The sequence below is a fragment of the Natator depressus genome, chromosome 1 (assembly GCF_965152275.1).
Source record: "Natator depressus isolate rNatDep1 chromosome 1, rNatDep2.hap1, whole genome shotgun sequence".
Taxonomy (NCBI): domain Eukaryota; kingdom Metazoa; phylum Chordata; order Testudines; family Cheloniidae; genus Natator; species Natator depressus.
The window spans coordinates 238,820,571-238,845,969 of record NC_134234.1 but is presented as its reverse complement, the minus strand read 5'-3'; the positions used below and the strand labels follow the sequence as shown (position 1 = coordinate 238,845,969).

The 25,399-nt window shown below is 45.4% G+C and overlaps 1 protein-coding gene and 1 long non-coding RNA gene across 2 annotated transcripts in view; one reads left to right on the top strand and one right to left on the bottom strand.

Annotated features, from left to right (window-relative positions):
• Positions 1 to 1,470: 1,470 nt before the first annotated feature.
• CACNA2D4 (calcium voltage-gated channel auxiliary subunit alpha2delta 4) overlaps positions 1,471 to 25,399 on the bottom strand; it is a 194,040-nt gene continuing 170,111 nt past the window's right edge. Inside the window, exons 30-38 of the mRNA XM_074938861.1 lie at positions 20,240 to 20,310; positions 18,022 to 18,097; positions 16,992 to 17,044; positions 15,548 to 15,603; positions 14,765 to 14,785; positions 13,320 to 13,437; positions 6,331 to 6,443; positions 4,378 to 4,460; positions 1,471 to 3,227 (exon numbers count right to left, since the gene is read on the bottom strand). Coding sequence (XP_074794962.1) covers positions 3,132 to 3,227; positions 4,378 to 4,460; positions 6,331 to 6,443; positions 13,320 to 13,437; positions 14,765 to 14,785; positions 15,548 to 15,603; positions 16,992 to 17,044; positions 18,022 to 18,097; positions 20,240 to 20,310 — 687 coding nt within the window. The 3' untranslated portion in view covers positions 1,471 to 3,131. The remainder of the gene's footprint in view (positions 3,228 to 4,377; positions 4,461 to 6,330; positions 6,444 to 13,319; positions 13,438 to 14,764; positions 14,786 to 15,547; positions 15,604 to 16,991; positions 17,045 to 18,021; positions 18,098 to 20,239; positions 20,311 to 25,399) is intronic.
• LOC141977400 (uncharacterized) lies at positions 12,413 to 24,459 on the top strand. The gene is made up of 3 exons (XR_012636230.1): positions 12,413 to 12,450; positions 13,222 to 13,281; positions 24,397 to 24,459. It is a non-coding gene; the product is annotated as an uncharacterized LOC141977400 (long non-coding RNA).

Below are 25,399 nucleotides of genomic sequence, written 5' to 3'. Positions count from 1 at the left end.
CCCACTATGTCGCAGACAGGGAAAGCTGTAGGTGTATGTTTGGAGCACCTTTGAGAGTCAAAAAGAAAACCTTTCACCCTTCTAAGGATTAAAAATACCAGGAGCATCAGACAGTGCTCCGTTAGGCCACTGGTCGAGGGAATGCAAAGGTCTGCTTTCAAGGGAAACCAGCCTTTAGTCATAAACAGGCCTGTATAGCAATGACCGCTTCAGGGAGTACAAAAGGCTGACTTCTGCACTTTGGTCCCAGGTCACATCAGCAGCATCACTGGGAAGATAGGGCCACTCTTCCCTTTATATACTTATTTGGATCCATATTTCTCCTCATTTTCTTTTTGTAGGTGCTTCCAAAGAAATTTGACAGGCATCAGCCTTCATGGTACTCTGTTGGCTAAACTCTTAAGTTTGCTGTACGCCTCTCTGGTCTGCATCTGTCTCTTTCTCCCTGATTGACAGCAGGGCTCTGGGAAGCGTAGACTCTGCTGGGACTGGCTTTGCACAAGACCCTGTTTGTTCAGGCTTTTTGAGAGTGCAGTGGTGTAGTGTTCTGTGAGGCTGCACATGGTGCCTCATGCAGGCTAGCTTGCTTCCCTTGGCTTGCTCCCCCACAGTAAGCCTGGCTGTCACAGCATTAACAGTGGGTCTATAAATCATGTTCCTTTCTTTGTGGGCAGCAGGGAGTCCCAGACAAAGGAGCATCCAGCACTGGCCAAATGGTGCTGCAGGTTAGTAATTGAAACCCCAGGGGCCTCCTCCATCACTCAGAGCATGCTCAGTGTGAGCATCATTCACAAGCATTCCCCCCTTATGGGAGAGAAAAGGGGGGAATGCTTGTGAAATATTTATAACTGCACCATGGCAAAATGCAGTGTCATTAGATTAAAACTCTAAAGGAGCTTTCTGCAGGGGAAGCAGATGGATCTGGCCAGAGAGGGGGCAGGTGAGCGAGCTCCTCACCACCTCTGCCATGCCAGGGCAGGCAGAGGTCTTTGCTGCAGGGGAAGCAGCTGGAGCTGCCCACAGAGCCTGGAGCTAGAGGCAGGAGAGGCCAGGAGGCCTCTGTCCCCATATCCCCCATGCCCCACCCCCCTCAAACCAAATGTCACAACCGTTCCTTTAGACACTGGCAGCTCTTGCCTGGCTAGCTACTTTTTTTTCTTTCTTTCTGTCATTCCTTCATGCCCAGTCCAAGGTCTACAATAGGGAAGTCTGGCCCTTTTTAAAAGGGGGAGGGGCTGGCTCAGGGACAGATGGTGCAAGAGAGAGCAAATAATGGGGAGCCGTGGGAAGTGGGAGCAAATGGTACAACTAACAATGCTCATTGCTGGACTATGCTTTAATCATTTTGCCTCATTATTGTTTTATTATTCATGTTTTATTGGTATTATGGCAGCACTCAGAGGCCCCGACAGAACTTGGCCCAGTTGACAGTACTGCATGCTGGGAGATGTAGTCTCCATGTCTGTATTACTAATTAAGTCAGCTGCCATCTGCTCCATTTTAGGCAAATCGGGGCCAACCCTTGAGCTCCTGGCAAGCTGCCAATGCACTGTAGGGGGTTGCATGACTCAGTTGCCGCCAGGCCATAGACTCTGCCATGGCTGTAATCACGACCAGTGGGTTGGGGTTGCTTGGAGTTACAAGGCTGAGATCAGTCCCAAGTATAACAGAATACACCTTAAATATCTGTTTAAAATATGCCATATCTTTGTTTTTAAAGAGACAATGGCAAGCACTTCATTTAAAAAAAAAACAAAAAAGAAAAGAGGGGAAAAAAGAGACCTTGTTTCCTCTTCCCTGGTCATTGTTTGTAATGCCTGAAAACATGGCCTGGCAGCTGGGAGCAACCAGAATCATTAGTGGGGGACTGCCACTGTCTCTAGCCCAGCCTGTGGCCTCAGCAACTGATTAGGACAGCGGAGCTCTGAGTGCTTCGTTCTTAGCTGCTTCTGCAGAGAAAGCAGACGGCAGCACAAACCCCACTTCCTCTTCTTCTTCTCTCCTTTCTTCTTTTTGTACGTAGGTCCTGCGACTGGAGGGGCTATTTCATTTTGTTTTTTAACAGACAGGTGCCTTTCCCTTTTGTATGCAGGCTTGTTAGAATTTCCAGGATGCTCAATCACTTTTTAAGAGAAGTCAGTTCTGGGGACCAAAGCTCTATGGCAGTTTCTGCTGAAATAAGTATAACTAGCCAAGTTGTGCTGTTTCCTCGGCTCAAATCTCCTTTTAAGATAGTGCACTCCAGGTTACGAATTGTATAACACTGATGTGGGGAATCTGGTCTCTAGGAACCTCCCTATGTTGGGGAACCACCTCCTTGTGCAGAGCCTCACTGAGGTATTTTTCCTTACTGCTGCCCTGCCCTGCAGTTTATACCTAACTCTGTTCTTCACTGACTTTCCCCATGCCCCATAACCACCAGGAATCCAAGGTGCTGAAAATCCTTGATCCCAGTGAGCAACATGTTCAGTAAATAAAATTCCATATCTAAACCCCAGCTGTTCCTGAAGGGCAATGTGTGCCCAGTTCAAACCATCCTATGCAGTAGTAAATCAGCCTGGTGTGGTGCAGCAAGGCAGATTACGTTATGGAGAGCTCTGCTACGTAGTGGATAGCACTGGTGAAATCCCCACTGCATCTGCATGGACTCCATCACCGGCAGAGGCAAGTGTAAGTGAGGTGCCAGGCCAGAAGGGGGCAGAACCAGCCACAGGAAGATGGTATCAGATGTTCCTGGAGCCTTCACATCCCTCATGAGCTCCTCTGATCTGTCAGGTAATGTCTCCAGAGCTGGGAATAGCCAATCCAGTGTTTATTGCATAGACAGTTAATCCCATTTGATCCTCAGCCCTGGTGGCCAGGACTCAAGCTGCAAGTTCTTTCGGAAGAAATAGCTTCCATTGTAAACACAAAACTGAACTATACGCCTTTTGTTAGAGAGACAGGCCAATATGTGAGGGGTCTCTAATGCCTTGTCCCCACAAGTCCACAGGAAGTCTCAAAGTGCCTACATCGTGGGCTCCTCCCCTCCTACAGCTCCAACTCTGGCTCTAAGAATGTCCCCGGGAAGTAATGGACTCCCTTGTATTATCCACCATTTCTGCGAACTGTAAGGATCGTGGTAGACTCTGTCACCGCAGGAGGACCGCAAAGGTCACCAGCGCTAGAAGGAGTAATGTCAGCGAGGCTGAGATCTCAGCAGCTCCACCACAGTCCTGAGCGTTCTCCTGAGAACAAATGAGGAGGAGGCACAAGATCAGCAAATCTATTTCTAGGGTCACAAGAGGGCAAGTAAAATGGTTCATCCCACTGCCAGGATGCTCAGGAGCTCCTGGAATGAAGGGGGTGGAGGCTGCAGCCAGCGCAATGACCAAGGCAGTGAATACTGTGGGACAATATCACACTGAGCAGAGAGGAAGGGACAGGTCAAGAGTAAGGGCCTCCTGCCTTCAGGCTGGGGGACCTTCCAAGAGCATGTCACACATTCATGTAGACAGCTGGAAAACCAACTGTCCTAAAACCTCTGTCTTAGAGCTCCCAAAGACCCATGCACCAGTGCCAGAAATTGCTCCCCCAGCCTCTGAGTGCTGTAGGATCCACACCCCATGGCATCGGTGCTGGGATTCAGGTTCCCAAAGCCTGCATGGACTTACTGCTAGTGCAGCCCCACTGAGGCCCTTTGCATGCAGCCAGCTCCATGCACCAGTTTACAGGCTTTGAGGGATTCACGCACAGCCGTTTACTAGTGCAAGGATCTGCACTTCCTGCCTTTAGGTGCAGTAGGCTGAGGTAGCAAAGTCTCTTGGGTCCATGGCAGGCTGCATATGTACAGGATTGGCCATTTGCTAAAACACGCACGTGTGGTGTAGGGGCCTAGGATCTTATGGTCTAAAAACAAAGGCCTCTGCCAGTAGGGTTACCAGGTGTCCATTTTTTTTTTTTTTTAACTGGAACACCCATTCGAAAGAGGACCCTGGTGGCTCCGGTCAGCACTGCTGTCTGGGCTGCTAAAAGTCTGGTTGGTGCAGGGCTGGCAGGCTCCCTGCCTGGCTTCACGCAGCTCCCCCGAAGCAGTTGGCATATCCCTCAGGCTCCTAGATGTAGGGGTGGCCAGGGAGGCTCTACATGCTGTCCCAGCCCTGAGTGCCGCCTCTGCAGCTCCCATTGGCCGGGAATTGCGGAGGGGGCGGTTTTGCATTTTTGAAAAGGTGATCACCTTAATTAAGTGTCCTCTTTGCTGGAAAACCATTATAGGATGAACATAATCACAAGCTCTTGGGCATTTCTGAGCCTATGCAGTAGGTGTAGTGGTGTGAATGAGACCGAACACAAGACACCCCCATCCCTAGCTGCAATGCCCCATGGTCCCTACTGTACCTCCGGATGGAATGCGTGGCAGGTATCTGGCCGCCGTCTCAGTTTCTGGGAGCGCATCCTGTCGCACTTCACCGAAGCGTTATGTTTATTGTCATTAAGACCAACAGTAGCATTTAGAACGGGACAAAAGCAGCACAGACAGAAGACTGAGGTCCCTCACGCAGCTGAGTGAGGCTATGACTGAATCTTAGAGCTGTGTCCAAGGGCCCTAGGAATTCAGATGGAGGGAGGATAAGACGGGACAGAAACAAACTCACAACGTGGGAGGACTAGTCTCCAAGGCTGTATAAAGAAATAAGCTGTGGTATGGAAGAAAAAGATTGTTCTGTGCACTCCCTCCCCAGCACAGAGCCAACCTGTGCTTTCTTTTTACAGAGGCTGGGGAAAAGGCAGAAATGCTTAGCTACTTTACCTCATGGTGACAGGATAATAGGGACCGAAAGCTTAATGTGACCAGTTAAAGAGGAAGGGGCATGATCCTGCAGGACTGAATTAAAGAAACACCTGCTGTAGGTGACTTACCTGAACTCAGAATAACTGGGCCACTGTTCTCAGACGTCTGTTCTCCCACCACAATCATGTCTGTCTCTTTCCTCCCCCTATTATCCTAACCCTTTGGTTCTTCCCCCACCTCTACCATGGCTATTCTTTAACATCACAAATCATGCCAACTAGTCATTACTTTTCCTATTCAGCTGTATTTGAGCCTGCTGAGGGAGCTAGAGGGTGATACCAGGCACAGAGTTAACTGGTCTGCATGGAAGTGTCTGACACGTTCGTAGCTTCTATGTCCTCCCCCAGCACTCTCGGGGCTAGCAATTGGAAAGTCATGTTTCCGTTCACTGAGGTTCCCAGAGATCCTTGTTAAGAATTTTTGTATATTCTGTAGCAGAGGGCGGCAGGATAATTTTGTGGTTAAAGCATTGCCTTGGGCGCAGGGTGATTAAAATTTTGACTCCTGCCTCAACCACAGGCTTTCTGTGTGAGTGTGGGCAAGTCAGTGTTTTTGTCCCTCAGTTTCCCCAGTGTGGATAACAATACTTCCCTGCCTTTCAGAGGTGCTGGGGCACTTTAGTCTGTTAGTGTTTGTGAGCCATTTTGAGGTCATCTGCTAGTGCTCTATAAAAACAAAGCATTACAGCTGTTCTCCCCGTGTTTCAGAAGTTCCTAGATTAGGTTTTCTAGTATATTTAAATAAGCTGCTGACCCTAGAAGGGCTGGTGGATCAGTGAGTGCATTCCCTAGAATCCCAGCATAGTCTGCAAAATGCCCTCCCTCTGTAGCTTATACAAATAGGTAATGGCCAATTGAGGCCAGTTCACAAGGGGAGAGTCGGGTCCAGCTTCCGCTTGAAGGGTAAGTAATAGGTTATTTATAAGGGGCAGTAACAGAATGGGAAGGACTTTTGTATTTTTAACAAGTTACAGCTCAGTCATGAGTCCTCATGTATGTGCAGGGGAGTGAGGGCGTGTGAGGATCCACATACACCCCTGCTTGGGCTACTCCACAGTGCTGGAGTCCCCACTGAGCTGCTGCTCCCTTCCCACGTGGGTATGTGGGGCAGGGAGCGAGCATAGATATCTATACAGGAGCCCCTGCATTGCAGTGAATGGTTGGCACAGCACTCTGCTCGTCACAGTGGAGGCCACTTTTCAACACCAAGCTCTAAATGGGGTTAGATTTCTTGGGTGGCTAAAAGGGAAGATTTTCATTTCCAATCACATCTCTAACCTGCCTGCTCTATCTCCCTGCTCCCTCCACCATGCCTGCCTGTTGTACCCACACTCGCATCCTGCTGCATCACAAATGGAGCATACCTCCCTGCCCTTTCCTTTTTTCTCCTCCCCCATGCTATTTGCTACAGGAACCGATCTTCCACCCCCTGACTAATTGTTGCAGTGGGAGAACAGCAGAAAGGGCTGCAGAGTCTAACACACCGTGATAGAAGGATATATTTGACTTCTTTTGCTTCCAGGAGGACAGGTGGGAAGATGCTGCAGTCACAGGCAGCATCTGTAACCAGGAGCAGGAGGTTACTGTTGGCAATCTGCTGTGCTACAAACATCCTGTAGGAGAGAGAGAGAGAGAAACCATAAGCCCACCCACCCCAATGCAGGTGGTTAGAATAAAAGATAGGGAAACTGCAGCACCTGCTGATGATGTCCATGGGCAAGAAATACAAGGAGAAGAGAGAATGGGAAAGAGATGGCAGGAGGGGAAGGGAGAGGAACAGTGAACAGAGAATGCGGGGGAAGGAGAGGTGAGGTTCAGTTGACGAAATTAAGGTACCTTTTTATCTTCAGATAATGCCAAACCCATTTGAATTTAAAAAAATCCAAACTAGGCAAATACACACACACATCTGTGTGTGTTATATATTGTCCTATAAAGGTAAGAATTTGCTTAGGTTGCGGAAACTTGGTTGAGAAAAATAGAAACACCATAATACAAAACAGCACATTCACATAATGTGGCTGCGTGATGTTTTGTGCCATTAAAATCTGAAGCATCACTTTGTAATTACAAGTGTCCCCACCCCATTTTATAGCTGCATATAAGTGTAGTCAGAAAACTATCTGCATGATGCTGTAGCTATGTATGGGTGAGACACAACCTTATACATCCTTACTGTACATAGCCAGTAGTACTCACCATCCCTCAGTGAGCCCTCAGGCTTTACACCTCCTAGCCCTTTCTCTAATGCACATTCCTGGGGTGGGAACAACTCTGAACATTCCCTGCAATCCCAGCCCCACACCTGGGTGCAACAAACTGCTGTATTTTGCTAGGTTATGTATGACTGGAGCTGGGTGAAATTCTTTTGATGAATAGATTTTTTTCATTGAAAAATGCATTTTTGGTGCTCTGAATCTATTTATGAATTTTTGAGAAAAGCTGCATTCAACCCCCCCCTCCCCCGGCCCAAAATATTCAACGCGTTTTATGTCACATTTTTGTTTTGAAGACTTGGAAATGTTTTGGTTTGCCTTTTTGTTTCATAACATTTCAGATGCAGATTTGCCAATATCTTTATTTAAAAACCACCCCCCAAACGTGGGGAGATGTAATAAACACCCAAAACGGGCTACACCAAATAGAAAAACTGAAAAACTTCATTTAAAATTGACCAAAAATATTTTGTTTGATTTGAAGCAAATTTTTAATTTTTTTCAAGTTTGACAAAAAAAATTTTTTTTTAAATGGTTTTGGTTAGAATCCTGACAGATTTTTCAGTTCAGTTCCTAACCTCCTCCCCCAGCCTTCTTCTCTCAGCTCTGGTGATGACACCCAAAGGCAGTGTGTCTAAAACAGGGGTCGGCAACCTACGGCACGTGTGCCAAAGACTGCACGCGAGCCCATTTTTAATGGCGGGGCAGCAGCAGCGTGCCATTAAAAATCCTGCCTGGCCCGGCCCGGCCTGCTCTTCTCCACCCCCCAGCCCCCTCCCGCGGGGGCAGGGGGCAGAAGCTTGGTCCTGCCGGCTCCCCTGCCTCTTCCCGCCCTGTGCTGGGTTCCTGCCCACCCCCCCCTCCTCCTCTCAGTCCCTCCATGCTGGGGGATCAGCTGATGGCCCTTGCAAAGGGGTGGGGGAGTAGCGGGGTCAGTGTGCTCGCTGCTCCCAGCGGAGGCAGAGAAGAAGCGGGGGCAGGGCCTTGGAGAAGGGGGTGGTGGAAGCGTGGAATACCCCCTCCAGTCCCCTGCCATGAGCACCCCACGACCCCAGCCCACACCCCCAGCCCTCTGCCCTGAGCCCTGTACCCCCCTCACACACACCCAGCCCTCTGCTTGACTCCTTCACACCCCCCCCCACGACCCCAGCCCTGACTCTGGCACCCCCACACATACCCAGGCCCCCCATGCCCTGACACCTGCACCCCCCTCACAGGCCCCCAGCCCTGACTCTGGCACCCCCCCACATCCCATGCACCCCCCACATCCTGACTCTTGCACCCCCCACCCTGAGCACCAACCAGGAGCTCCTGCACCCCCTCCCCACCCACATTCCCACCTGCACCCCTCCCACCAAATGGGAGCTGCCCAGGTAAGCTCTCCACACCCAAACCTCCTGCCCCAACCCTGAGCCCCCTCCCTCATTCTATCTCGTGGCCTGACCCTGCACCCCAACCCCCAGCCTGCTCCTTCACCCCCAGCCCTGTGCTCAGCGCACTCCCACCCTCATCTCAGTGCAGAGAGAGAGGAAGAGAATAGCCAGAACCAGGGAGAAGGTAGGTACCCACTGTATGTAGGCAGGGTCGGGACCCCAGACCAGCAGCAGGCTGAGCAGGTCTAGCAGCCGTGATCCCAGCTGGCAGGAGCTGGTGGATGGAACACCTGAGCGGCAGTGGGCTGAGCCAGCCGGCAGCATAAGATCAACATTTTAATTTAATTTTAAATGAAGCTTCTTAAACATTTTGAAAACCTTGTTTACTTTACATACCACAATAGTTTAGTTATATAATATATAGACTTTTAGAGAGAGAGAGAGAGAGAGAGAGAGAGAGACCTTCTCAAAAATATTAAAATGTATTACGGGCACGTGAAACCTTAAATGAAAGTGAATAAATGAAGACTCAGCACACCACTTTTGAAAGGTTGCCGATCCCTGATCTAAAAAGTCAGCTAAAACAAGTATGAACTGCAGTGCTCTACTGCCCTCTGCTGGGATTTTGAGGGGAGTGGATATTCATCCTCGGAAGCAAGCTCCCCACAGACCAGTACACACCAACTCAAAGCAGCACCAGACCCTGCCAGAACAACATGTAAAACCTGCAGACATATTTCCACTTCTACAATGATCAACACAACACACCTTTCACGATCCAGGGATCCTCCACATGCCTATCACAACATGTGGTGTACCTCATCCAGTGCACTAAATGCCCCAGTAACAACTACGTGCGTGAAACCAGATAATCACGACACTTTTGACTGAATTCACTTAAGGTGTTTTTGTCTTATATTGTTTTCCTATCACCTGTAGGTGAACACTTCACAGAGCGATCACTCTAAGTCCCCATCCTCAAAAGAAACCTGCACAACACTTTCAAAAGCTGAGCCTGGGAGCTTAAATTCATAACTCTATTAAACATTAAAAATCACGGCATGAACAGACACTGGATTATGACTTATTACAACCATCTGTAATTGTCTAACCCCCCTCTTTTTGTCCTATGACTGCAGAGGTATGAATGGGCCACTCTACCTTGAATGGTCCCTTAGAGTATGTGCTAACTACTTAAGCTAAACAATCTGTCCCACCTTGCCTTGTGCTATGATGCTCTAAGTGCCTTTCCTAGACCTGAAGAAGATCTCTGCGTGGCGCGAAAGCTTGTCTCTCTCAGCAACAGAAGCTGGGCCAATAAAAGATATTACCTCCCCCACCTTGCAGTTTCTATGGGCAGTTTCTAATGTACGTATAGGCGGCTGGGTGAGTGTAAGGGAGAATCAGAATGCAGCACCCATGCTGCTTTATGCTCTTGTGCAGGCAGGGGTGAAAGTGAGCCGGTACGGGCTGGTACCGCCTGCCGGTAAGAACCCGCCCCGGCCCATACCCAGCCCACAGTAAAGCGCTGCCACGCCAGTGTTTTAATGTGTCTGCTCCTCTTGCCTCCCCTGTCAGTGGCCCTGCCGGTAGGGTCCGTACCAGCAGGGCCGTTGACGGGGGGACAAAAGGGGCAGCGCTTTAATGTTAAAGCGCTCCCGCGGCAAAGGACTCTGCAGCGCTTTAGCATCCCTGCCCCTTTTGCCCCCCGCCCCGGCTGCTGATGGGCGGGGAGGGGAGGGAGGGACGGGCAAAGGGAGTAGCTGCCCTGGGGCCGGTGATTTAAAAGGGCCCAGGGCTCCGGACACCGCTGCTGCTACTGCAGCAGCGTTGTCTGGAGCCCCGGGCCCTTTAAATCAACATGGGAGCCCTGGGTGGCATGGGCCAGGCGGTCTGGAAGGGCTGGCTGGGGGATGCTGACCCCCAGCCCCGCCCCTTCCACCAGGGGCCCTGCCCCTTCCGGGGGCCGGAGCCGCCCTGTGCTGTACCGGTAAGTGGCCTCAGTTACTTTCACCCCTGTGTACAGGCTACCTGGCCCTTGGGTCCAGAAAGCTCACACTCCACGCTTTTATACCCACCCTCAGTAGAGCTGTGCTGGGGATGATAGCTTGATTTGTTACTGGCAGGAGGAAGCAGAAGCTGGGGGAGGGAATAGTGACCTATCCTCAATTCCTAGTGGCGAACTCACAATTTAGCTCTAAAAGTTCATTCTAATAAACATAGCTCCACTCTAGCCCCATATATACTTCTCAGTCTGCACAATTCAGAGGTTCATAGACTGTAAGGGACTATTAGATCATCTAGTCTGCCCCTCCTATATATCACAGCCCTTTAAACTTCACCCAGAAACCCCTGTATTGAGCCCAATAACTGGTGGTATGTTTGGCTAAAGCACATCTTCCAGAAAGGCATCCAGTCTTGCTATGAGGACATCAGGAGCTGGAGAATCCATTCACTTCTCTTGGTAGTTTGTTCCAAGAGCTAATCACCCACACTGTCAAAAATACCTGCCTTATTTCTAATCTGAACTTGTTTGGCCACAGCTTCCATTCATTGGTTCTTAATTTTATTATGCCTTTCTCCACTAAAGAACCCTGTAATTAGTACCCACTATTTTCTCCCCATAAAGGTTCTTGTATTCTGTAATCAGATCACCTCTCACTCTTCTTTTTGAGAATCTAAACAGCTGGAGCTCTTTACACCGCTCACTGTAAGGCATTTTCTCCAGCCCTTGAATAATTTTGGTGGCTCGTTTCTACATCATCTCAAACTATGCAAACTACTTTTCAAAGGACACCAGACCTGTACACGGTATTTTAGTATCAGTCTGACTAATGCAGTATACAGAGGTAAAAATCACCTCTCTACTCCTCCTGTTCACTACTCCCCTGTTTGTACATCCAAGGCTCACATTAGCCCTTTTCCGCACAGGATTGCTCCCCTTGAGTTGCTTGTACACTGGGACCCCCTAAACTTTTTCAGTCACTGCTTTCTAGCATATAGTCCAATCTGTAGTCATGGACTGCATGCCTTGGCCCTAGATATACAACTTAGCATTTGTCCATATTAAAAAGCCTTTTGTTTGAATGGGCCCAGGTTACCAAGTGGTCCAGGTGGCTCTGCATGACTGCACTGTCTTATCATTATTTGCCAGTCTGGGTCACCTGCAAGTTTCATCAGCAGTGATTTTATATTTACTTCCAGATCATTGATTAAAAATGGTGAATAGCATTGGGTCTAGCATTCATCCCTGTGGAACCTCACAAGAAACACCACCCTACCCCTTACTTTGATGATTCCCCATTTAGGGTTACTTTTTGATATCTTTCAGCGTAGCAGCTGTGTTAGTCTGTATCCGAAGAAAGAAAAGGAGGACTTGTGACACCTTAGAGACTAACAAATTTATTTGAGCATAAGCTTTCGTGCATCTGATGAAGTGAGCTGTAGCTCACAAAAGCTTATGCTCAAATAAATTTGTTAGTCTCTAAGGTGCCACAAGTACTCCTTTTCTTTTTGAGATCTGTCAGTTAGCCACTTCTTAATCCATTTAATATGTGCTCTATCTATACTGTATAGAGCTAATTTTTAAATCAGAATGTCATGTGGTACTAAGTCAAATGTCTTGCAAAAGTCTGTTACATCTATGCAGTGACCGTTATCAACCAAACTTGTAGTCTCCTCAAAGAATTAAATCAGGTTTCAACCATGTTAACTAGCATTAATTATATACATGGTGTTCTTTATCAACAGAATCCCGTGACAGTTTTCCCATTGTTTTGCCTGGGACTGATATCAGGCTAACTGGTCTATAGTTACCCAGGGCATCTGTTAGATTTGTTTAGAGTCCACACTTGGGTTCTGTGAAAAATTAGATTTTTGCAAAGCTTAAAATCAACAGAAGTGTTAAAAAATGGATTTAAATATCTCCCTGCAGTGTGTGGGTGGCAAAGACTGCAGCATTAGGCTAGTGCTTGGCAACCCGAAAGGCAAGCTGACTGTAAATGAAAATGTGAAACTCACCAGCATAAAGGGTAAAAAATAATCTAATTTTAATCATTTTCAGCTTTAATAATGTAAGGGTTATTAAGAGCTGATCACATTTTAGTTGTTGAAAAATGACTTATTCAAAATCAGAAACTTTCACAATTTTTTTTTAATTTTCCATTTTTTTTTGATGAAGTTGGAAAGCAAGAAATTTACCCACTTTTTGCCTTTTTTGGTTTATAATTTTTCCTTTATTTCTTCTCTTTTTCCCTGCCCCCTTTTTTCTGTGGAAAAATGGAAGGGGGGGGGAAACAAATGAAAATAGGGAGAAAAAGGAAAACTGAAAACTATTGAAAATAAACGCTTTCTAAACAGAAAATGTTTGAAAAAAATGTTGAATAAACAAAAAATTGTTCCTCTCTTTAATCTGTGGAATGAAAATGACTGACTGATTTTTGTGTGTGCATTTTTGCCTATTTCCCAACCAGCTCTTGGTATTAATAGGAGATTTTGTTTTCGTGTTTTATTTTAAAACCAGGGGTTCTGACAGATTTCTCTGTCTACCTCTGCTGATACGCAATGTGACCAGGGAGTTCCATTGATTGTGTGAGTAGGGTGACCAGACGGCAAATGTGAAAAATTGGGACGGGGTGGGGGGGTAATAGGAGCCTATATAAGAAAAAGACCCCAAAATCGGGACTGCCCCTATAAAATTGGGACATCTGGTCACCCTGCGTGTGAGGTGCTTTAAAAATGCTGGCGACAAACAGGCACAGTGTATCAGGGGATTGTTCTAAAATATTGTCATTCTCTTTCAGTGAGTTTCAGGTGGTATCAATGAGCTGGGATGAACCAGAGGAAGGAATGGAGGTCTACAGGTAAAGTCCTGAAATAAAAGGGGAGACTTATTTCTTACTTTTGACAGTCTCCGCACTCTATCAGCCCATTGGTCTCTTTGATGGTGGTCTCGTACACGAAGACAGGGTATTCTGTGTCGCATGGCTGTAGCATATCATGTTTCTTATGCTTGTGAGCTGCAATGGCAAAAAGAGATGAAGTCAGAAATGAGGACTGGGGAACGGAGAGACTGAGGGCTGGTCTACATTACCATGGTAAATCGATCAAACTTACGCAACTTCAGTTACGTTATTCACGTAACTGAAGTCAATGTAGTTAAATCCATTACTGCGGTGGCTATACTGTGCTATGTTGACGGGAGAGCATCTCCCATTGACTTCCTTTACGCGTCTCGGGAAGGTGGAGTACACAAATCAATGGAAGAGTGCTCTCCCACAGTTTAGCATGTCTTCACCAGACCTGCTAAATTGACACTCACTGCATCGATTGCAGCAATGCCAATCTACCGATAAGTGTAGACCTGCCCAGAGAAATGGATTGAAAGAAAAATGTGGACGGTGCCAAAAAAAAGGCAAAGTTGCTAACAAAAATGAAGTGTAGTGATACTTAAAGCCACTAGGTGGTGCGGGAAAACCAGTGTAGCAGGAGAAATGTTTGAGATATTACTCTATGGTTACATTGATAAAGTAATACTAGGCCTTATCACACACTGTTTTTAACTGTACTCATATAGTTAAAGTGGTACAACTCCCCTACCATGGATGCTCTTATAGCAGTACCTTATATCAGTATAGCTATTCCCATAGTGAACGAGAACAAGCTATACCAGTATAAGGTACTTTTAGACTGGTTCAACTGAGTCCCCAGTTGGGGGGTGTATTGATTTAACTATTTTGGCATTACCATAGCACTATTAGTGAGGCGGAGTTAAGACAAGATGTTGTGGAAGAAAAACCTACGTTGCCTGTTAATATTTGAAGTATATAAAACAGTATGGTTTATTTCATATGAAGGAGTGGCTTATCATTTGTTCATTTCCTGCATAGCTCCTGGAAAGAGAGCCATAGTGACAGCTTGGTCACCAAGTGCCCTACAAGGCCTAGTTAGTCAAAGGCCCCTTCATACTTGCTGATATTAGAAGAGGCCACGGATCCATCTGTATTGTAGTAATAATTGGCTGGCTTTGTCTGGTCAGCCAATCACTAAAGAGATTAGTATTTTCCTCCATTTATTGACTTCTCAGAGACCTAGTCCATATTGGCAGCTCAACAAATGGAACAAATAACAACACCTCTATCACCATCCATCGGCAGTGCAAAGACCTGCTGTTAGGCACCACAGCCTCCATTGCTCTGAAACCTCACTGCAAATTCAGGACCGTTGCAGGAAAAAACCCAAGAGGACTGATTTGCTTGCCCCTTCCCATCTTAAGGCTTCTGACTAAATGCTTTGTGAACCTCCCCTTTCCATTCCTAGGAAACTCAAATTGTTCAGTCTACTTACAATGATGGAAGACGGACTTGGCTATCCGAGTCACATAATGAAGATGGGTTCACATGACAGTCACACAAGATGGCAGCACAGTGAATGTATGAAGTCACATGGGGAGGTCATGGATGGAGCGAGGGGAAAATGAAAGAAAGCAGAGAAGGAAGTGATGATGAATAGTACAGGAATCAGACCCTATGAATAACTAGTGAGGATTTCATATTACAATACAGCCTAATTCATACAGATCCTTCCAGCTCCTAATGAGGCATTGTGCTCAACTATTGTGCAATGTTCTGTTTTCGTTATCTTGACTGATAGATACAGATATAGAAGGTAGTAGGAAATGACAAATTATAGGCTTTTAAAACCATCCTGTATCATTTAATGGAGAACTATATGTTGGCTATAGAATTCCATAGAACCTGAGGGAGTCTTTCAACCGAATATGCACCACAGCTGACTTATATATTCAGTTGGTCCAATGTGGGGAAAACTTATCGGGATACCAGGGGAGAAGAAACCATTCTACCGCTTCATGTGATATTAAGCTGCTGTAAAGTCACCATAGCCCCAGGCACTGGGACACTGAGACATGAACTTCATTCTGAGTGCTTTTCAGCTTTGGAGCTTCAGCAGGTCTTGAACATGGTGGTAATAGGACCCAGAGACTAAATTCCTGGTGCCCATGTGCTAGTGTTGCCTTGGCACTGTGCAAAATTTCTCTGTGTAACTCCTTCCTCCAGTGGTGCTGTAACATTTGTGTGCTATGGGGTAGCTGTATTCCTGCATACTTACCATCTGCCAAGTTGTCTGAGTGCCAGAAGTCACAAATATTGAACTCCAAAAGAAATCTGACAAAAGAGCAAGAAGAGAGGACATTTTACACTAGTCCAGAAGGATACAGGTGTCACAGAGATGGCCCAGTGGACTGCCAGGGCCTAAAGAGCCCAAGTCCTAAAATGTGCAGTGTGAATTTTCTTGTAGCAGAAGCCTGAGACCTTTTTCACCCTTTCAGCACATCCCTTGGGCTCTCTGATTTGCTCTGTTCATTCTGGAATGACTAATTGTGCCTTATTTCCAAAGGACAGTGTAGGCTGCCTCGCACCCAGTGCATTCATTAGCTCCGTGGCCTTTGAGGCTGAGAAATATTCAAGCATCTTGAGAACCAGCTGTGGAGTAAGGATTGATCAGTGTGACAGAAACAGGTACTATGCAAACACAGCGACAGCTGCAGTGTGTGCCTGGTGAACTAATCTGTATTAAAGATGGGCTCAAGCCTTGGACTCTGGATCTTTTCCAAACTGCAAGGATGTTTTAGATTCAGTGCTTCAGTTTGGGTCCAATGTAAAGACTGACTGAAGCTACAACATTTGGACCCAGATGTAGATCTGAACTTCCTCAATCTGAGGGGAAGCTGACTCCCATGCTCCTGTTTAAACTTCTCTTCTCTCCTCCCCCCACCCCCCGCACCATGCACAGGAAATACAGGGTATAGTCTTCAGAATGTCACTAGGATCCTTATTTGAACAGACTCATTTCTTCTTTCTTTATCTCTTTTCAACTGAACAATTGCTCTCAACTGATTTTAGTCAAATCTGAAAAGGAAGGATGGTCTAGTGGTTAAAGGAACTGCATTGGGAGTTGGGGAGAGGTAGGTGATATTTCTGGTTCTGCCACAGACTTTGCACTCTGATGACCTTGGGCAAATCACATGACCACTCGGTGCCTCTGCTTCCCAATCTGCAAAATGGGAATATTAGTACTTCTGTATCTCACAGGGCTGTGGTGAGGTGCTCAGGTACTATGGTGATGAATGCCACAGAAATGCCTATGCAGTAGAACCTCAAAGTTACGAACAACAGAGTTATGAACTGACCAGTCAACCCCACACCTCATTTGGAATTGGAAGTATGCAATCAGGCAGCAGCAGGAGGGAAGAAAAAGAAAAAAAGCAAACACAGTACAGTTCTGTGTTAAATGTAAACTACTAAAAAAATAAAGGGAAAGCAGCATTTTTCTTCTGCATAGTAAAGTTTCAAAGCTGTATTAAGTCAATGTTCAGTTGCAAACTTTTGAAAGAGCAGCCATAGTGTTTTGTTCAGAGTTACAAACAACTTCCATTCCCGAGATGTTTGTAACTCTGAGGTTCGACTGTAGTCATGTCTTAACAAGGAGCCTGTGCTTGAATTTGTTAGATCTATCTCCTGTTGGTGTGATCCTCCCAAACTGATGTACTCACATGAGGAAATCACTTATCAGCCACTTCAGTACAGCGAAAAAGGTATAAATGGGCTGGAGAAAAAGAAAAAAGAGAAATACCATAAAGATCTGCTCACAGAAAAGACAGTTGTCCTGCAGGACTCAATATTTCATCTAGGTTCTCTCTACCAAGCAAACTCTTGGAAATGGGCTAGAATTTAAGCTCTTGGAATCAATGGGAAATTTGCAAAATGCATCAAAAGCCAGTGGAGTCTCCTTGCTACCAATAGTATCTCCACACTTCCACTTACATTGGGTCAGAGAGTTTATTCCAAATGTGCATGGGACTTTGAAGATGTAATTACTTGGTGATTTTCCACTGGTATGGATGACCTCTGAGAGCACAGAGCAAGGAAGGAAATAAACCAACTAAATGGGATAATGCCGGTTTAAAATGCTGTTATCATCTGATGGTAAGTGGTACTTTTGGTACAAGCTGTGGCATTAGCAGCCTTATACTAAAGTTAGTATTGTCTGCTTTTGATAACACAGCATATTTACCCCATAACCATCCAGGCTTTTTTAAAGTGGATTGCCTACTGCCCAATCTACCTATCTTTTTAGGTAGTTCCTGGCCTACATGCTATTCTCAGAACGTTTAGCTTTGGTCCCTCTATTCCATGTTTTCATCTCTTCCATGGTAGTCTGAATGCCTCTTCCTAGAGGACTTTCTTCTGATGCTGACATTGCAATGCCCAGTCAATTCCTCCACTTTCATCTACAGATTGTAACCTAAGAAAAGCCTGGCACTGTACTGGTGACAGTTCATTGCATAGATTTCTGTGGTTCCCTATATGCCTGATAGACATGATGGGCCAATTTCAGACCGCATGTGAATGGCTGAAGGAAATGGAGTTGCACTGTCCTATGTCAGGTTTGAATTTCCTATCACTTGAGAACAAACAACTCCTTATCTCTTAACAGGAATATGTTTCAAGGCATTAGAGAAGTTCTGGACCAAACTACTGATGAGCATTCATGCAATGGGCTGACTGTAGGGAGATACGTACACTGAGCAGAGGCCGGGCACCGCTGTGATGATGGTAGGGCATTTTACACATGGCCTGATAGTCGTACATCGTCACCCTATAAAATCAAAGCAAAACAAGCAAACAAACAGTCAAAAGCAAGAAGTGCGACCATCCATGAGATGGTCACTCAAGTGTGAGCTAATTTTTTTCCTACTCAGGCTATATCCTGGATATATTTTTGTACATAAGAATTGCCATGCTTGATTAGACTGATGGTCTATCTACTTCACTGTCCTGTCTGTGGCTAATGCTGGAGGCTGCCGAGAAAGGTGTTGTAGCTGTTGTAACTTTTGTGTTGAAATGTTCCCAATTAATATGAAGCTGTTAAAGAAAAGGGTGCAATAGAACACAACTTAGTTTTCAGATTAGAGCCCCTAGTCGGTTACAGACAATCTATTTAGCAAAGGACCACTAGGCGACACTGTGAATGATGCACTGAACTTGATTCAAAAGAAAAATGATTAGTTAAGCAAACAGGCATGCAATTACTCCTTACACAATACTACAGTTATACTTATACTTGACGGTGAAAGTCTGTCAGTGGGTGATTGGTCCACTGACAACAGAGTAAAGTACAGTCTCATAAGCTTGGAACCTAACGGTACTTTTTTGATATTGATTGGAAGTCTCCTCAAGTTTAACAAAACTACTTTTTTATAACTATTATAAGAATAATTAACATTAAACCCACTTATTACGATATTCACATTTTTGCCATCTTTTTATTGGTGTTTTACATTGCACATTATTTAAATTGACATCTATAACAATATATTTTCATGCTATTAATAGAGATAACATTTTAATAAAACATTTATCATTTTTTAAAAACACAGTAAAACACTGCTAAAACTAGTTCTAAGCAAAACATAGGAAGGACATGAGCAAAGTTACGTTGTAGCCAACTTCAATTTTTCTATCTTACTGTTTTCAACTTCTCTCTAACTTTTCTTACACTAGCAACTTTAATTTCTCCATACTCTTCTACACTTAGGCCAAAACCTATTTTTTACTTAACACAGGCTACACTGTGCAATACTATACCAAAGGAGGAAATTTCTTCCTGAATTCAGATGGTGACCATTGTATGTCCTCGAGCAGGAGGATTACAATTTATCTACCTGAGTAACCCAGATGCCATTTTTAATCCATCTAAATGTTTAATTTGTTTCTGAAATTACTAAAGAATTAGTGTGCATGCAACTAAACCAGTGAAGGACATTCAAAGGGAAAACATTTTCAACCAACTCTATTGCAGCTACTGGGGAGGTCTCTGGCAGCCAGCCAATCATTTAAAGTCTTTCAAGGCCTGATGGGAAACTGAAAAGCTTTCAACCAAAAGCAGACACGCACACCACCTTCTAACATATGGGACTAAGACATAGGTGCAGTTCACATAGTGCAAGACTGGGGCAGTTTGGGATTTAGTTGATCCCATAATGCTTTGCAGTAGCTGGATCCAGTAAGCAAGAGAAGCCTGTGTCACGGAGTGTGGGGGAGTCCGGGCCCTGCACCCCTCTTCCTGGGATTCACCATGACTCTCAGCCAGCCAGCAAAATGGAAGGTTTATTGGACAATAGGAACACAGTCTAAAACAGAGCTTGTGGGTACAACCAGGACCCCTCAGCCAAGTCCTTCTGGGGGGCAAGGAGCTTAGACCCCAGCCTTGGGGTTCCCTGCATTCCACCACCCAGCACAAGACTGAAACCAAAACCCCTCTAGCAGGCTCTCGCCTTTGTCCAGTTTCCCGGGCAGAGTTGTTACCTTCCCCCTCCCGCTCCAGGCTCAGGTTACAGGCTCATCCGATGAAGTGAGCTGTAGCTCACGAAAGCTTATACTCAAATAAATTTGTTAGTCTCTAGGGTGCCACAAGTGCCACTCCTTTTCCATCCCCAGTGAAACTCCCCTGCCACATTCCCAGGTCAACACTCCCCCCTCCCTGCTGTGTCACAGCCTGGCAGGAGAAGGGAGAAAACAAGAAATGTGAGGATTCTGGGAAGGGGGAAGATGCTAGGTGAAGGAGAGTCTGTAGGAAAATTGACAGTAGGGAAATAAACAATCGAACTTCCTGCCCCACCTCATGGCTTCCCTCATTGTCCTTAAAGCCAGCTATACCACTGTCACTGGGACAATACATTCCATCCCCACCTTTATCACCTTCTAACAGAAGAAAGGTACAGAGGAGATCTCCACTTACTGCCTGAACATTCCCATGTTTAGCAGTTGGGTCATTACTGAGCCGTCCACTTCACCAAAAAATTTTCCGGTCTGCACAGACAAAGTGATAAAAGGGGAGAGGGAAGAGAGAAATGTTAGTGATAAAGTTCCCAAGCTTTCTATTGGTGAAACCAATCCATTTGGTCTAGAAGCTGAAGGATATACTGCCTGGTGAATACTGTTAATAAACAACAAGCACCTTTAAAGAGGTATCACATAGCTCCAGCTTTTGATTGGCTGTGAAGTCTGAGGTGGGGGCCTGTATTCTCTTGTGAATATTTGTGACCTGTGCTCACGGGTTTCTGAAAGCACGTGCCCCTCCTGCCTGAGCTAAAAGACCCAGCTATGTTAGCTCAAAATCTGTAGCGGACTCGTAAATCTCTGTGTGGTTCAGCGACTATAGGGGGACAGAGAGCCAGAATGTGTATGTGCAGTTACATGTTTATTTAGGAACCATAAGCAATTTTACAAATCACAGCCACACAGGTACCAAAGGTGCACTATTAACAAATACAAAAATGGCTGTATCACTTTTTTTGTTTGAGAGACATTGTGCAAAGATATAGTCAGGATTATCGATTGGGCAGGTTATTACAATATCAGAGGGTGAACATTTTTATACACGTCAATGTATGTTGCCTCTGGAGATTTTCTTGAATTCAACAACAATTCTGCCTTTACTTACTAACAAACCAGAGTAAGTCCACTATAGTTATGTTTAACATTTGTCAGAGCAATGGTTTGTTTTCAGGCAAGTGTGCTTTCTCTGAGGATGGGCTAGGGTAACTAAATAGTTATTTACTGTTCTTCTGTCCATTTTGCAGTGTACAGATCTGATGCGTTAATTTTTCCATAAGAATTATCTCTCAGATATTATTGAACCATTCTTCTAGTTTGGGCAAAAATTCCCTTTTCTAATGAGAAACTAGTTCAGCAGCCAATAGCAACTGAGAGATTAATTCTTCATTAGTGTGAGTGTGACCATTTCCACTAGGAAGCCTCAGGAGGATTTACCAAAGAATCATTTGATAATGATCATCCAACATTAGTAATACTTGGTTAAAAATCTCCTCCCAACACTCTTAAAGAGCCAGACATTCCCACCACACATACATATGCACAAAGTTACCTCGTCCCCGCGCAATTTGGATTTTAATCATCTCAGACTCAGTCAGAAGTGTCAGAGCAAGCTGCAGCTCTTTCACCTCACTGGCTCTTTCAATCTGATTATGGTGGTTATTGGTCCAGCTGCTTCATTTAGTACCATTCTGTAGCAGTAATGAGAGCCAGAACAGTTGGATTTAACACCACATAATCTGCAGCTGGCATGGCAAGGTCAAAGGGCCATTGTTGGACTATGAATGTGGCCTGTCTAGTTCAGGAATATTGGGATGTCTTACTGAGTTCCTGCAATTCCTCCTGAGCACAGAGGGCCTGATTCTCATTTGCAGTGGCAATGTAAATGTTGAATGGATCCTTAGTATAAATGAGAATAAGGCCCAGAAAGTACATCCAGAAAACAGCAATGATCTGGCCTTTTGACCTACAGTACTAGATTTTCAAAGCTAGGTACTTTTATGTACTGTGTGCTTGATAACATGAGAGAACTCAATTTTTAGTAAACCCAAATGGCTCTTTACAATCTTTACGCTCAAACTCTTTACAAAGCAACTCTTTACACTCATTAAAGCCCAACTCCTAAGCTTCTGCAGCTCTCAGCTTTCACTAAGCTGCTTGCTTCCTTTGGGAAGAGGTTACTGGACTGCTCCCTCCCCTCCAGCTCCCAAGGCATAGGGCGGCCTAGCTTGCATGATCCACTGTCTGTTCTTAAAACTATCTCCTATACTGTGGGCGGAATCCCTGTTATCAACATATGGATCAAAGCGAGGCTATATGCCCTGGACAGGGGCAGTGTCAGATCAAGGCAAAGGACAGCAGCAGGATGGAGTGAGAAGAGACATGGGGAAGAAGATCTTTCAGGTTCTGGAGTAGCTAAGGCCATTCAGTCCCAGTTGCTCATGTCATCACTGTAAGAACACACACACTTTGGCACGTTCCTCTATTTTTATCTTGAAATATATGCTGGGAAGTGTCACACTATTGGCAGGTTCTGTTTGTTTTAAACAAGAAACCGGTTCCTTGATTGCCTTTCTTTGGCCAAATGCAGGGAGAAATAGGAACGAGGGCCCACCACTGTTCATGCTAGAGCAGTAACAGTTTGTGCTGCCTTGAGGCGCAGATGGGATGCGGGGAAAGCTTCCTCTTGAGACACGGTACTGCATGACTCACTGGACTCTCCCGCATGGACTCATTCACGATCTGATGTGCTTCCTGGTTTGTTTTGCATGATAAGCACTGCAGGCAGAACTTCAGTCCTTCTCTCTTTTATACGCAGACATTGGCCTCTGTATTTAAATCGCACACACTTGCAAAACACTGGTATCAACATCAGGTACAAGGCACATATAACCTAAATAGCTAACTCGGATAGGGATGTGGCAAGCTGGCTGACTTGCAATGTGGCAAGCTGGCTGACTTGTTCCCTCGAGGAAATCCAGGTTCAGAAACGCTCCCCTGTGTTAAGATGCCCCACATGTGGAGATCCAGGAAGGCTGCAGCGTGGTGAGTTGTCCTGTGTGGAGACCCAGGCTGGAAAAGGCTGCAGTGTGGTGAGATGTCCAGTGTGCAGACACAGACCAGGAAGGCTGCCCTACCCAGACCTCAGGCTCCCGATTTAGTAAATCTACTGCCTGTGTGTTCTACTGGAGGGGTAGCTGCCATTTGTTTGATGTCTGTCGCAGAGGAAAAGGCTGTAGGAATCCCATGTAGGATTCAACAATTTAGAGACCAATGGTAACAGGTGAAATAAAGAGCCAATCTAAATACAAATGAAACATGAACAAAAGAAAGTCACTGGCAAGCAGTGGACTGAGAAGGGAAATGATGAATTTCCCCAGCTCTGGGGAGTTAACAACTACAGTAGCTGACAGCACTGGAGCCTGCCAGAATGCCTGATCTCAGAGGTACGCGGATAATGCTTATAATTTATCCAAATCCATGATAATGACAGGTTTTCACTCGTCAGATCTTCCAGCCAACAGCTTTGCATAAACCCCACTTTCGATAAGACCCAGGGGCAATGCAGAGGCAGCACAAGAGGAATACAGGTGCCATGTGCCCAGAACTGACAGCAGTAATGGCATTAAGCAGTCTGCCATTGCCTTTGTTCATGGGTAAATGGCTTCAGGGATGTAACTTTTTTTTTTTTTTTTTAAAAGTATGTGAGGGTCAAGGTAAAGAAATAGTCGAACTTAGTCAAAAAAACACCCCAGACCTACAAACAATAAGAACATAGCAACTTCTCTGCAAGAGCAGACCAGGGGTCCATCTATTCCTGTATCCTGTGGCTGGCAGTGGAGACTTACAGAAAAATCTGCCCAAAGGGGAAGTTCATTTCCTAACCCACTCTTAGTTGGTGGCTGATTTATACCCCGAAACGTAAGGGTTATATCCCTTCTCCATTTTTTAATCTGTCTAATGGAATTGTGGATGGTCTCATTAACCATCTAAATGACCATGCTATTTTGAATTCTATTAAGTTCTTGACTCAGTGAAATTGTGTGGCAGTGAGTTCCACAGGTTATTGGAATGTAATGAAACAAAGGTTTTCTTTTTCTTTTTCTATTTCATTAACTGTCCATTATTTCTTGCTTTATGAAGAAAAGTAAATAGGCTTAAATATTCATCTGCTCTCTACATTAAACCATCCTGATCTTTTCAATGTTTCTTGTGGAATTCTCCCCATGCCTCTAATAATTTTTTCAGCCATCTCTGAAGCCCCTCTATTTCTGTTGCATCTTCTAGCAGAGGATGGCCAGAACTAAACACACCATTTCAGGTGAAGGCATATCAGTGAATCACCTAATGGCATTGCAGTATTTGAGATATTATATTCTACTCCATTCTTTATGCATCGTAACATTTTGTTTGCTTTTTTGACATCATTGTACACTGAGCAGATGTTTATATTGAGATGTCCGTAGTGCTGCCCAGGTCGCATTTCTGAGAGTGAAATTAGAGCCCAGAAATGTATACGTGTAGTTCAAAGTATTCCTTCGTATGTTCATTACCTTACAGCTGTCCATACTGAATTTCAACTGCGGAACCACCTGATCAGCATCCTTTACAGCAAACAGGGAAAGATAAAGAATGAGCTCTCAAAAATGGATACTCTCATAAAAAACCAACCTTCCACACAAACTTCCTCGTGGCTGGACTTTACTAAAACTAGACAAGCCATTTACAACACACACTTTGCTTCTCTACAAAAGAAAAAGGACACTAAACTTTCTAAACTACTACATGCCACAAGGGGCCACAGCAATGGTTCCCTCAACCCATCCAGCAATATTGTTAACCTATCCAACTATACTCTGAGCCCAGCAGAAGCAGCTGTCCTATCTTGGGGCCTCTCCTTCTGCCCCTCCACCTCCACAAACATGATACAGTTCTGTGGTGACTTAGAATCCTATTTTCAATGTCTCCGACTCAAGGAATATTTCCAACATACCTCTGAACAACATACTAATCCACAGAGACCTCCCTACCAACACTACAAAAAGAAGGATTCTAGGTGGACTCCTCCTGAAGGTCGAGACAGCAGACTGGACTTCTACATAGAGTGCTTCTGCCGACGTGCACGGGCTGAAATTGTGGAAAAGCAGCATCACTTGCCCCACAACCTCAGCCGTGCAGAACACAATGCCATCCACAGCCTCAGAAACAACTCTGACATCATAATCAAAAAGGCTGACAAAGGAGGTGCTGTTGTCATCATGAATAGGTCGGAATATGAACAAGAGGCTGCTCGGCAGCTCTCCAACACCACTTTCTACAAGCCATTACCCTCTGATCCCACTGAGAGTTACCAAAAGAAACTACAGCATTTGCTCAAGAAACTCCCTGAAAAAGCACAAGATCAAATCTGCACAGACACACCCCTGGAACCTCGACCTGCGATATTCTATCTACTACCCAAGATCCATAAACCTGGAAATCCTGGGTGCCCCATCATCTCAGGCATTGGCACCCTGACAGCAGGATTGTCTGGCTATGTAGACTCCCTCCTCAGGCCCTACGC